Source organism: Hetaerina americana, unplaced genomic scaffold (genome assembly GCF_022747635.1).
Source record: "Hetaerina americana unplaced genomic scaffold, ioHetAmer1.1.p SCAF_3, whole genome shotgun sequence".
Lineage (NCBI taxonomy): Eukaryota > Metazoa > Arthropoda > Insecta > Odonata > Calopterygidae > Hetaerina > Hetaerina americana.
In genome coordinates, this window is record NW_027286874.1 from 102,893,811 (window position 1) to 102,908,373 (window position 14,563).

A 14,563-nucleotide genomic window follows, 5' to 3' on the forward strand; every position below is an offset into this window, starting at 1 on the left:
GCAAGAGGATGAGCGTAGATTAGAAGCTTTTGAGATGTGGGTGCGGCCAAAAGCGGAAAAAATAAGTTGGACAGATAGGAAGGCAAATACTTAGGCGTCAAATAGGGTGGGCGGAGAAAGGAAGTTGAAGGTGAAATCAGGAATGGACAGAGAAATTAAATGGAGGAAATATCGACATGCTGTGGGCTGTTGAAAAGGCCCCGATAGAAGGAAGAATAGTAGGTAATCGGGGTTAAGGATGGAAAAAATTAGGCTTTATGGAGTTTTTTTAGAAGTAAAAAGTCATCAGGAAACATTTGCAACTTATAAAGACGAATAAAGCTTCTATAAATAAAAATAAAGACGAATATCAATCTACTCGTATCTATCTTTGCTGGCAGAGTATTTTTAATGTATGCTTTGATGAATCGGAGGTTAATAATGTACCTAAAAGGAAACATTAAAATTTGTAAAACGCTAAATTCACCCATGCTATGTCGTTCTGGATTGCCGGAATGTTGGCCCACTGATATGATTAAGGCTTATCGCGCCATCGATCCTCAAACTCAGCCGCTAACTCGACTTCAAAGAGAAATTGAAGAATTAGGTAGACACGAAGAGATTAACGGATGGAAGAATTGATTAGAGAGCGGGGTCTCAATAACCAGTAATGATGACCAGAATATGATGATCAACCTGTGTAATCCACACTTCCTTTCTCTTATGTTGATTGCCAGAGTCCGCTCGCTCCCCCAAGAACCAATCCATGAACGGGTCGCTGAAACTCGTTCTTTGACTAAAATTCCAATTCAGTAATAAAAATCGTTAAAACCATTTTATAATCATGTACCCCTAAGCTTGAAATTCTTCGCATCTTAAATCAATAACGTAAGGATTCATTATGAGAAACAAGTTTGCATTTTTCCACAAATCTATTTTTGAAAACTGTGGAAATGCGCAAATTTGTTTCTCATAATGAAGAACTTCCAAAACATCTCGCCTGAATCTGTTGAATAATAATTCATTGTTAACCGTTTTCATTGAAAACGAAAGGTGTGGCAGGAAATCGTTGCCACCAACTTTTAAAATAAATATAATTCAAAACGAAATAGACTCCTTCAAAAACTGATGCTAGAAGCAAGTGCAAATGCATGAAAAGTATCTATACAGAAGCGTAGAGGAGTAAAATAAAATGTTGAGTACGGCAAGGAAGAGACGAACCAGATGGAGTTAGTTAGACTGTGCCTTGAGACACAGTGGATTTGTCAGGAAAAAACCAGCACGAGGAAGAAGGAGAGATCACAAACACATTTAGGCCCAATAAATAGCGGGAATTTTGGACGAATGATCTATAAAAGAAAGTAAGGAGATTGGAATTAGAAAGGATATATTAGGAAGGCCTGCAGTCGACCAGTCTTTGCTCTGAAATACTGATGTGGTTTCAAGTCCTTCTATACAATTTGGGAAATGTTGAAAAAATATTGGAATCAGAAAATTTATTTATAGGCGATGCCATGGCCTCATGTATCATCTCCGATGAAGTAGAAGTAAGCAAGAAACATTGTGGTCGCATGGGGAGGGTGAAGTGAAAGGCTCTCGCCTTGCGTCACCAAACGTCCCCCCCCCCCCGGTCAGCAGTGACGGAAGATGGATGCTAGTACTATTAAAGCATTCAACTCCACTTTTCATTTGAATTCTATCCCACGTAGTGTAAGGGGCCTACAAGCAATAGAAAGTCCAAGACAACGCTTTGTCACTCTGACTCAGGATTCATGGGATAAAATTCAAACCATTCCTTGACATCAATCACTAAAAATCCCTTTAATAGAATAAGTACAAAAGTTATATGGTTACATAAACTCATTAAAACTAGAATTTTATGATCCAGTTACACTCGAAATAAAAAAATGCAAATTAACAATGATGAATTCTTATTATGTTATAATTATGAGAATAAGTTGAATTCTACATCGTAAATCAGGAATTTGCTATGATCTTTTAGTGTGTTCTCTGATGGAATAACCCTTTATGCAATTTGAGGGCAAATTTACTCACCACTTGGGTAATTTCCTTTTAGGAAATGGATAATATTTACTTTACAAGTTCCCGATGTGGACTAGACTAAATGTGATTGAAGATGGGCGTAGGTTGCAATAGAATGGTGAAACAATAAGCTGGTTTAGGGTATGCATTCCTACAGTGGGAAATTCCTAAACCAGGGAGAATCCATGATTTCTCTTGTTTCCAAACAATATTTAAAGATGATTTGGACTGGATTACTTGAGAATATATGGATATAATTACTCTTTTCAGTGGCTGTATGTATGTGGAGCTTGATTGATTTAGCTTTTTCTAAAAGTCACAGTGGAATTTTTTAAACTGAAAGATATCAATTATACCGATGAAATATATTTTATAAAATATATTATCAAATTGGTGGGGTAAATTAATACCTGTGCTAAATGACCTTAGTAATCGGCGCACCCCAATAAATCCATCTATTTTGATACTTGTCTTACAGGTGCTAGGAAGCTTAATGGAAACCGTGCTCCGCGAATTAATATATTTAAAACATAAATAATAACAGTGGTAATTTTGAGTGAGAGAAATTAGGGTTTTTGTAATTCTATTAATAACATTAATGATACCTGATTACTCTATTTGGCAATATCATTTAGAATAATATGCTAAGTATGCGTCTCTATGAATTTAAAACAGGATTTGCTGCGAATGCGTTAGCTATGTCTACTTTTTTGAATGATAAAACATATTACACTCAAGTATTTCTGAGAAAATTTTAATTGTTTAAAAGTATAAGAGCCTAAAAAATGTATTGTGACATTTCATGTCGTATTTGAAATTGCACTGGTAATTATTTAACCTTGGCGATCTTTCGCCTCTAGATGGAGATCGGAAGCGTGTTTATGCCTAGATGGAGATCGGAAGCGTATTGATTAAACTAATGCTAGCATTACAAATCCGGTGGTATAAACAATAAAAATTATATAATGTTCCGTGAGGTCTTACATGGGTAATATAAAGTTTTGAGCAACATTCTTTAGACAAAATGTTTACAGAAATATAGTACAGTATAGTACAGGAAGATTGTTCACAAATACAAATACAGTACAGGAAGGACAAATACAGTACAGGAAGATTGTTCCTACAGAGTAATTTAATTAGAGGCGACATCCCAACAGTTTAGAACTTAAATATCTTTGTCAACTTGTTAGTAGCTCGACAAATCTTTTTTAATCGTTCGCGAGGAGAAAACATGTTCAGTAATACAGATGAAATTTTCAAAATGAGTAACGCAACATCAAATGTCGAATGTAAAGAGCCGAGGCGCCATTTTCCTCTTCAAGATAAGAAATTGGAAACTATTGGAAAGCTAACTAGTAACATCCCCCAAGGTTATGTCCAAAGGCATATAGGTGTACACGTGTGCGTTATTATTATTTATTGTAGAAAATAGGTTACATCCTGAACGAACTGTGAATAAAATATTTTTCAAATTTTACATCACAAGGATTACACTTCTTGGGCGAGCTAAAATAGTCCATTGGTATATTTAACGTCTTCAGCCCACTACTTGCTAATAATCAAAGATACTTCATTGCCTCTTGCTCTGCACAGGTCAAAGCACCTGGAGAAGGATGGGATTGTTTTTTAGCGTACACTGGATATATTAGAGAAGTAATGTACGTTTAACATCATAGTGTACCCAGTTCGTAATTACAGAGTCCAGCGCTTGGATTTAGCACAGATTTTCCCGATATTAGCTCATTGCCAATATGTGACGTAATTCATATGGGGAGACCTCCCGAAAGGTCAGGTGTTTTGCTGCTGACATTTTCAAAGTGCATTATTCTCAAGGGTTTGAGCCACTCAACGCCCTGATGCAAAGTTAGTATTCTAGATGTCGGAAGCGACTTAGCTATCCGAAGTACAAAACCAAAAAATGTCATGCACAGCATACGCCGCAGTAATACCAAGTGCGATAAGTTACGTTTTTTGATAAGACGCCACATGCCCGATGATGGAAGCTGAATGTTAAAACTATTGGGATATTTCAATCTCTGAATATATACGAGTATAATGCCTACAATTCGGGAAATAAGATGCATGCCATTATGTGGATTTTATCGACAAAAGAGTTAGTGGGAGGGAGAGATAATTGCCATTGGACACTCTACCCTCGAGGAGAAAGGGAATCCTGAAAACTGAATCGCCCCGCGGTGCACGCCAACTTGACCTTTCCCACGCCCCCATATCCCCTCTCGATCCCCCGCAGAACAAACGCACCGATCTCCCGCGGTCTTGGAAAATATGCCCTCGACCTCACAAATGATACTCATACGATTTCTTGAAGTCGTGCTTCACTTCAATTCCAATTCAGAAAGTTATTAATTTGAATAACTGATGAAGTTTTCTATGGTTAATTCCGGCCGTGATAATCAGGTTAGTAAGCGTGCTCGCCTGCAATCTCAAGGGCCGCAGGTTAGAGTACCGCCTTGGTAATTGGCGTTGTGAACTCTGGTGCTCCGGCTCTTGGGACATTTGGTGACGAACCAAGAGTGGTTTATCAGTGTCCCAAGTGGAAACGGGACCCCTAATACGGTCACATAGCAAAGATAAAAACATGCCAGGGATATTGCATGACAGGATTATAGCAGGTCAAATTTCACTGTTGTCAAAGTCCACGCTAGATAAAACCCCATTTTAGGCTAGAGACTTCTGCAGAGCGGAGATGATAATTTACGACGGTTGTTCAACGTGTTTAGTTCCTGGCAGTTGGTATAAAATATAGACAGTGACTAAAGTCATGAAAGGAATGGGGTTAAAATTATTGTGTTGTTTCTATGTCTAAATGTCAATCATAAGTAGGTAAGTTCGCCTAGGTAGTAGCAGGAGAATCATTCACATTTGAATTTTATACCAAGTGAACTAATAATTATTTATGTAAAATTGACTGGTTAGTGAAGTACTGAAAAAATTACCAACAAGAACTCGGTTTATTTTATGGGAGGGGAGAAGAAAATCTTCACTAAAGGATGATTAATACCCAGAGAATTATGAATGAATCAGAATATCAATTGGCTCAATAAGAAATGCGAAAGTCCGTTAGACATGGTACTCAATTGATTGTCATCATAGTTTCTTGTTAATGAGAAATACTTAAACCTTGTTCAACATTACTTCCGATGAGACAAAGTATCCGAGACGATAAACTTGAAGTACTAAATAAGTACTAAAGTAGTAAATTAGTCTAATGATTGAAAGGTGTGTAAGAGTTGCTTGGATAGAATGTTAATGATATCCCCTCGAGAATTATTCAGAACTTGATTCGATTTTTATCGTGGTCATTATCGTGGAGGTAAGTGAAAGATTATTTATCAAATGAATTATTTGCGTCGTTTAAAGTTACAGATTATGACCTCGAGTGTCGGTTTCCCACATCAGGGACAGTGGTACAACTTATAATCAATCATTTATTTTTTTATGAAAGATATCTCTATAAATAAGTAGGTAATGGTTGGTATATTTTTCTTATTTTCTCACGTACTAAGCATCATTTCCTTCGTTTTCCCTGGTCAATCCCTCGAACTTTCCAGTTTCCTTCACTCTTTCCTGCATTTCGTTCAACCATTACATTCTTTACACTTTTTGAAACCAACTGCTTGGCAGCATCTACTGATATACTTTCTCTCGCTCTCATCCACTTGTCGCCACCCTGCCATAAATCTTCCACGTCATATGTTCATCAATATTTATTTCATGTCTCTGTCATTCACTTCTAACGCGTGCCTATTTAATAATAATAACAGTCAGTATTTGTTTTCATTGCCACCTTTAATTGAGACGAGAGACGAGACAGGTCTGGGAGAAGTGGTCAACTGAGAGAGAGTAGAAATAAAAAAGGAACACAAATAGGAAGAAATCCGTTTACGTGATGAGCGGATGAAAAAATTTGACTGACTGACTTATGTGAACCATAGAAGCGGCCAGAAATGGAGGAAGAAAGTTAATAACCAGAAAAAAGGTCGCAGGATTTTAGAGTCCGACGCAGAAGAGAAATTAAGGAAGATTATGGGCGATGTTAAATATATATTGCAATATGAATTATAAGCAGAAATAAGAATGAATTGCCAATTAATGACCAAGCAGTAGCATTTTCCTACTAGCTCACTTATTTTAACTGGTGGAAAAGTTCTACCATTTGGCCATTAACACGTTCGAATCCAACATATCACGCCTGAAACTACGCGATTCAACAAATAGCCATAAACACACGCATGATCTGCCTAAATTGATGAAAAAATGTGAAATCATAATACAAACTGATTCATAGTGACATTCTTTCCATTCGTTCACTACGGGGACATAATTCCTCCGTTTAATACCAAGTATTCTTTGCCTAATGCTCGTGAATTCCAGTTCGCTCATTGCAACTGCAGTAAAGTCGTGCAATACGTTACACAGGATGTGAAACCTGGTTTTCTGGCTATTGTGACCTTTCCTCCCTACCTGATTAAGGAATATTTAACGGGCATACGTTATTTTGCTTGTTTGTAAACCGACAGAAATTGCGGTTACGTATTTTGCGTATTCTCACAAAATATCGAAAATACTACCACAAGCCTAAATTGTGTTAAATGAACACACGAAAAGATTTTTCAACGCGTCAACTGCACGGTATTACCAAAAAAGTCAAATACATAAGGAAGCATTTGAACTGAATCAAAACAATATATCGCTAACCGGCTGCTCAGGTGAGTCGAGGCATTGAAAATAAAGGTTTTTCAAGGAAGGGAATGATTTCATCTACATCTACATAATTACCCGCTAGCTGCCTCAGGGGCGGGTGACAGGGGATGTTAGGTCACTCACCACCCGTAAAAAAAATTGAACCGCATGGAAACCCAACAAATGTATGCAAATCTACTCGAACAGGTATTTATGCGAAAACCTTTTAAACTTACACGCTTGCAAATAGATACACTATCAACTAACATACACATGCACCTACGAATGTAGTAAAAATCTATTCAATAACGTGTAAATTACAATTGTAAAGAAGAAGGGGAAATTCTACTGCCACGTGGGCATGCAACTCATGGCCTCCGCCCCCAAAGACACAGGTAGGGAATTTGACAATCTTCAACGCAATAAAAGTAAACCATTGGGTTGATTATTTGGGAATTCTGAAAAGCTTAGTTTCACCCAAGAAAAATCAAGTTGCTAGCTTGTTCTCGGAGACCGTACATTTCCCTTTATTGAAGCAGTTCTCCCTGGAATAGGTATTTAAATTGATGAAAGATCCGAGAATTTTACGTGTATTACCATTATGTAATGTCGACAAGCTATAAAGCTTGCAGCTAAAAATGCAGACTGGAACACGAAAAGTAGTGGAAACCCCTCAAATTTGGACTACTCAATATGTTGAGGAAAATCATATCGCCGAGTGTTGACGAAACGGTGGATATTAGACAGTCAAAACCTTCGGGTAGTAGCCAGGAGAGGTAACATCAGTTGGTCTCCATATGAAGAGTATTGGTCAACTGCAGAGCAGTAAGCTGCCTCAAAGCAAATGAAACTTAATTGAAAAAAATATAACTAGACCTGCGTGGTTTTCTCTCAGCGAAGACAAATATTTGAGTACATTCAGGAGAAACGACTGAAGTGAAGTGTAAACTCTATATGCCATCAGTATTTACTCATCATTTACGATACATTTCTACAGAAATATACAACGCGGGGATTCATATTGAAGGTGACAACGCTCCGGTATTCCTGCAATCCATTGCGACTGATATTGGTGCTATTGCCTATCCTAGGAGATTATTAATGCAATGCCATAATGAAAAAAGGAAGGTAAATAATAGGAAAATTTGATTTTGGGTATTAAATGTTAACTTTCTCTAACTGGAGGGACAATATGCCTCGTTATGCAAACAATGAGCTCAAAAAGATGAGTTGATTTCCGGGTTGAATAGACCTGTATATAGCCTCTATTATTTCCGCGTTATGCGCTCATTTGCCGTTTACTGGCATAAAAAAAATTAGTCAGAGGATTGAGCCTCTAGACAAAGACATGCACGAGGGATCCTTTTTCCGTCACGCAAGTGGTGACCACAGGAGTAGGAAACTTAACGCATGGCGATTTGTATTTCCCGAAACTAAAATGACATCTAATTTTAAAAGTCTTTAATTACTCTAATGCTGGTTAGTCAACTCTCGCTGACACAAGCGCATGTCGTGGTTTGGAGGATAAAATACAGCGCCTGATGGAAACTTCACACAATTTGCGGCTTGATTTTATCTTCAATTCAATGAAGAGAAAGGGAAGTGAATGAACTCTTAAAACCATAAAATCCTAACCACAGCGCACGATGAGGAAAGTATTACCAGTATTTCGCAAAAAAGGCCATTTCATACCAAGACATGCTTTATTTGCTCTATAATAGGTTGCTGTGACCATTATTGAGTGAATGCATTGCATAATTATAGTGACCCAAACGTGAGAGACCCGGAAAGTCTCCACATTTGCACATGTTTCTACATTTTTTCCTAGGGCTGACTTGTATTGAGAGTGCGTTGTTTATTAACTGATGGTTCTCGGCAACGCATCTTCGGATTTATTTTGGAACAAAAGGTTGGTGAATAAAATTTAAATTTGGGCCTGCGAGAATCCCTGAAATTCATTCGAAAATCGAAGGACGCACGCACGTTTCCATAGGTGAGACGTTTCTCGTTTCTCAGGAAGCGTAACTTGGTAAGAAGCCAAGGTAATTATATCGATTATTCTCGCTAAGTTTTGCTTAAATTAGTCTTATTAGGATGGTGCGTAACATGCACTCGGGACATTACTTACTGAGCAATGACTTCATATTCATTGCTTGACAAATGTTATTTTTCAAAATCCTCACAATTTATTCTTATTTTCGTTTCTATGAAACTGGAAAATGAATAAGTAGGATTAGGAAGAATGTTTATGGGAAACACGTATTGGTCAGCTATCATGAAAAGAACATCAGGCCAAGATTAACAATTTCTGATAATTTTAGCAACAAAAAGCCCTTAAGGGCAGATATTAATTCGAAGCCCTTGAGGAATCACTTCATTTTAGAAATTAATACCAAATTTACTTTGAACAAGAGTAATCAATTCGGGGGGTGTACCATGGAGGATGACATAAGGAGGCCCACCCTAACCCCTGCCACTCCATCGTGGCGACTTATTAGGCAACAAAGATGGAGGTTTAAGGGCAAATAGGTCTCGATGATTGTCCGAGCGTCAGCAGAGTCAGTCGATGATTAGGAGAATATATCCAATGAATGTCCACGGATGCATGATGAAAAGACTTTGTCCGGCAAGGTGGGGGAGAGAGTGTGACGGCTCAGAGCGGGCCGTTCTGCCCAGGAGTGGGCATGCAATTTGCGAGGGGCTTCGAGTATTTATCACTTGAATACTATAGCCCATAAGTGCAATGAATAGACGCTGATAAAGACGCAGCGGCGTAACAAATCTAGTAATCCCCCATATATTTGCAAAAGAATTTAATTATATCAATCATATATTTTACCAGGAAAATTCCATCATATCAGTGAACGCCACTACATTCGAACCCAATCGCATCCAATCTGTTTTAGCCATTAGCCATCTACCATAGTTCGCAATGCAATATGGCAAAATCATCCGCGGCGATTTACATCAGGACAGGCCCAGCCTAATCCTGGACTAGATTTGGGTACCCTATTGGTCACCCTACTAGCGGATACACTCGGCCTTATCTTGACATAGGTGTGGGGTCAAATGTGACATCCCCTGGTCGGTAATAGGGTAGGCCATATGGTGGATACGCCATTGCCCGATTAGACTGGCCCAGTTTCACCCTGACTTGGAATTGGTCATTGGCCACTGACGACTCTTGCAGCCGCCTTAAAGCTTTGCAGGTGGAATGTCCGCATAGAGGAATCGGAAGGAGGGCATAACATTCGGAAGAAGACGAAGAAAGATGGCCTAAAGTGCACGGCGAGGAGTCCGCCGCCAGCCCGACCTTGACCCAATAACAATTATGTCGCGAATTCCTGGTAAGCGGAGGGCTCGCGGGCGCCCTCGATATCTTCGGGCCCCACCCACGTGCGTGCGATGTCCCCCGCGACAAACAAACAAGGACCAGGTGCGGGGGGGAGTATAAAGGCGATGGCCGCCGACACGGCGTCCATCACAACCGAAACGCGTCGAGCACAGGAGCGAGATAGCCAGAGGAGGATCACACAGGTAAGACAGAAGGGGGTCCTTCCCTCTGGACGCCATGGTATCCTAGAGCTTCAGCTCTGCTGTGTGACGCTTAGCGTCACCCAAAAATCCCCCCACAACTTCAACTCGTCCTCTCACCCGCTCACCCCATTTACGACTTCCTCTCGTAGGTCTAAGGGCAGAAGGGCCGGAGAGCTCGATTCCGAGAACGCTCTATTCCATTTGCAACTCATTCCAAAAACCGCAGTGGTAAAATGAAATAGAGTAAACAGTTTCTTTTCAACCTCTTAGTTGCTAGTTATTAATATTAATTTCGAATTTTCAATTATCATTCAATTACACTCATAATTGGCTTATACTCAACAGAGAAATCACAGAAAGATTGGCAGTATTAACCTGAACACGAGGAAAACTATGCACTTGGCCTTATGCATTCGAATTACGTAGACAGATAAAGTTATAAAACCATGATCAAACGGAAAAGATGAGAATGTTTGATTAGAAAGAGTCGCAGAAAATATTTAATGCCCATTTTGAAAGGCCTTTGCATCTCAAAACTACATTTAAAAAATAATGAATTGGTTACTATATTCGTATTCAAGTATTGTACCATATTCATGTCTACTTTCAATCAATTATTATTATTCTTATGCCAAAATAAGATCTAATATTATAAAATCCTGATGGATGACGAAAAATGGAAATTAAGTCTTCCATTTTTGGGTCTGTGTTGCAAAGCCAGGGCAGTGGACATAGACTAGTAAATTACCCAGAGAGGAATGACATGTGGTTTGGTGAATTGACATAAATTCAATGCCCCAAACCATGATTGGACATTTTGGAAATCATGATCCGCCTACAAGTCGTCGCCTCGTAAAAGAGAGATCAACTGTATCATTGATCATAAAGGGAAATGGAGGCTAGACTTCAACTTAGGCTAATAATTAATCTGAAATTAAAAATAACCCCGGAGTTACGTTTGCGACAATCGGCGCGAGTATGTTACTGAAAGTCAACGATCAAATTCAGTGTTCTCTCTCTCTCTCAACCGACATTATCTCGAATAGGCCCGTGGTTTAGATAATACCCATACAAAAAGGGATTGCAGAGTCGTAGCTTAAAGAAACATCCTCTTAATCGAGACGGGAATAGCGAAAGGAAGGAGATGCCCGATACCTGCCGCCTCTGGTATTCACAAAGCAACTGACCGTTCTATCTCTTTACTCTTCCAGAAATCGTAAGGAATGGCTTTGACGCGAGTGCTAGTGGCCCTGGCCGCTACCCTGGCCTTGGCGTCCGCCAGCGGCTGTGCCGATGCACCCCTCGACAAGACCCGCGTGGATCTGTCTTTCTCGTGGCACGGTGTCATCTTCGAGTGGCCCTGCCTCTCCACCAAGAACATCTACGTCTCTTCCGGGCGATACATCCCTAAGAACGTGATCTCCACGAGAGTGCAGTTCGCCAAGGACTACGTATACGTGGCGATGCCCCGTTACCGACCGGGTGTTCCAGTGACCCTGGCACGCGCCAACCTCAAGACTAAGGCATGCGCACCAGTCTTCTGCCCGTTCCCCTGCTGGAGCCTCCAGGAGGAGGGCAACTGCAACGCCCTGCAGAACGTTGTCGACATCTACATAGACATCAACGAAATCCTCTGGGTCCTCGATGTCGGTGTGGTCAACACCCTTGAACAGCCAATCCGTCGCTGCCCACCCAAGGTCATCGGCTTCTGCACCAAGACCGGCAAGGTGGTCAAGGTGATCGACCTCTCCAGCCTAGTGTGCTCAGCCAGCCGGCTGCAGTACATCGTGGCCGACGTTGCACAGGACGGCTTCACCTACCTGTACATCAGCGACGCCGCAACCCGCTCCGTCATTGTGTACGACGTACACCGCAACCGTGGCTTCAGAGTGATGCTGCCCAAGGCTGTGACTGACGGTTGCACCTCCAGGGACGTCCTCTACCTTTCCCTTGTGCGTCGCAACTGCGGCTCCACCATCCTCTACCTTAGCTACCTCTCCTCCACCCGTCTCTTCTCCATCCGTACTGAGTACCTGAGGAGGGGAACACCCAATGGACGACTCATCACCGTCGGTAACAAGCCCGCCAAGATTGTCTGCCTGGGAACGGACGGAGGCTCTGCCGTATTCTTCCGGTACAAGGGAGAGGGCGACATCTACATGTGGAACACGAACACCTGCTTCAAGTCCGACAACTTCCAGCTGGTTCAGAAGGGTCACGGGTGCCGCCTGTCCACCCACGTCGCTCCTGGATACAAGAGGCTCATGTGGACTCTCGAGTCCAACTTCCACGACTACATCCAAGGCACCACTGGTTGCGTGGGCGCCAGCATCAAACTGCAGCCCATCTTCAAGGGCTGCGAGTGAAGGCGATTGACCAAGAACTGCGTCTGCCAGCCAAAATGAGGGGAGGTCGCCGGGCGGGACGCTCGTCCTGGGACCAATCTCCTCCTAACCTGTATTATATTATAATGAACGTGTGTTATTTATTATTACGAAAGCTCAACAGAAGACCCGCACACGGTCTTCCATCACCTGTGCTCTAAGAGCTATGTAAATGTGTCAATGTGACATATATTAAAGCACCAACCGCTGAACAAAAATTTGTACATTTCATCTATTTTCCCTCATTCCCAAAGCCAATCGCGGATAGTTCCTGGCCACCTAAACGCGTTGGATTACATTTTAGCTTCCAAAGGGGATGTTCTAGTTCATTTTGCAAGGTTTAGTTACACCGGTCAAACCCTACGTCCTTGTTGCTCGTACTCAATCATAAAATACTGAAAGCCGCATGATGTCTTCCGCAGTCAAATGAAAAATGACGGAACATGAATTGAGATGATGATATTTTTGAGAAAAATAACTAAACTCCATGCTTCACTTTAAATTGGTTCCTTGAACACTTCGAGGAAGTTTGCATCAATGCGCGGCGAGTTGATAAGCGACCCCATATGCCTCAAGAAGATCGAACTAACTGATGGCGTTCTCGTACCTGAACAGTAAGCAATTAATGTTCATTCGTACACATCCTTCGAAAGTCAGCCGGGAATACGTAAAGTCAGCTAGGTTTGCTGATGACCAAGCTATAGTTTGTCAGTCAGCCTTGGGTTTGCAAGCATTGCCGAATGAATTGGAAATTCAGTGCGATACAGACGGGATGAGAATAAATATAAATAAAACAAAGGTTATGCGGTTTTCCAGTAAGAGAAGTGCTAAGTTAAATGTTAAAATAGGAGGGCAAAAACTAGGTCAAGTGGAACAGTTTGGGTATCTCGGAAGTTTTTTGGCCAAAGTGATGAAAGTATTTGGGACGTAAGGAGAAGAATAGCGCTACGGAAAAAAGCTTTCACAAAGAATGAGAGAATTGATGACAGGGACGTTGAGTAAGAATGTTAAGACAAGGCTGGTCAAAATATTAGTATGGAGCGTAGTCGATTTCGATAGTTTGAGGCTCTACTTTGCGAAAATTCATAATTAATGTTCAGAATAAACTTAGTATTTTTTCAGGCGATCATGCGATACCTGATGATATCGCTAATGCGTCGAAATCAGTAGTAGTATATCAAAGTTTTTTGTGTGAATAAATACTAAGTTTATTTATTCAGTGATGGAACGTAGTTATTTAAGGCGAGATAATATTGTCATTGAAGTAGGTTGCGATGTTTAGATTGGAGACTTTCACAATGAAGGTGTGGAGAAGGATGGAGAAGGTTAAGTGGACAGAAAGGAAAGCAAACGAGGAAATGATGGGTATGATGAGAGAGGAGAGGGAATTGGATGACAGGAAAACTGGATGATGGGCGTATTGATCGGCAGTGGGATGTTGAAGAATGTGATAGAAGGGAGAATTTTAGGAAAGCAAATAAGGGGTAGGAATAGGATAGGGATCTTGGATGAAATGAAGTGAGGAAGGCAGTAGACGGCGATGGAAAGGGGCTTTTTGCAGAGTAGAATGTTGGACTGTGTTTTGTGGTAGATTATCTATTATAATAACATATCCTTCTTGCCCACACTATTCGACGCTGGCAATGAAAAGAAAAGCCTGGTATTAAGTTACGGAAGGAAACTCTCCCTTACTAGTCTCTTCCGCTCTGCCCCATCCTCGCTTATTTATTCCGCTTCCACAACATTCATGAATACATTCTTTACTACATACTCTTCGTCACGTGAGACTTCTAAATATGTGAGTATTCCTCGTCTCGGAATTTTCTTCGACCACAATCACCCATGGCTTTATCAGTCCACGACTCCCTCACAAATCTCTCTCCTCACACATCTCTCTCCTACCTCCCACAATCGGT

General features: G+C 40.8%; 1 protein-coding gene across 1 annotated transcript; it reads left to right on the top strand.

Moving 5' to 3' along the window:
• Positions 1 to 11,486: 11,486 nt before the first annotated feature.
• LOC139690485 (dopaminechrome tautomerase-like) lies at positions 11,487 to 12,663 on the top strand. Its single transcript, XM_071587941.1, has one exon. It carries the CDS (start codon positions 11,487 to 11,489, stop codon positions 12,627 to 12,629), a length of 1,143 nt encoding a protein of 380 aa, XP_071444042.1. The 3' UTR covers positions 12,630 to 12,663.
• The last annotated feature ends 1,900 nt before the right edge of the window (positions 12,664 to 14,563 follow it).

Bases quoted from the DNA above. Each gene is read 5' to 3' on its own strand.
- LOC139690485 (XM_071587941.1), top strand. From the start codon at position 11,487: ATGGCTTTGACGCGAGTGCTAGTGGCCCTGGCCGCTACCCTGGCCTTG.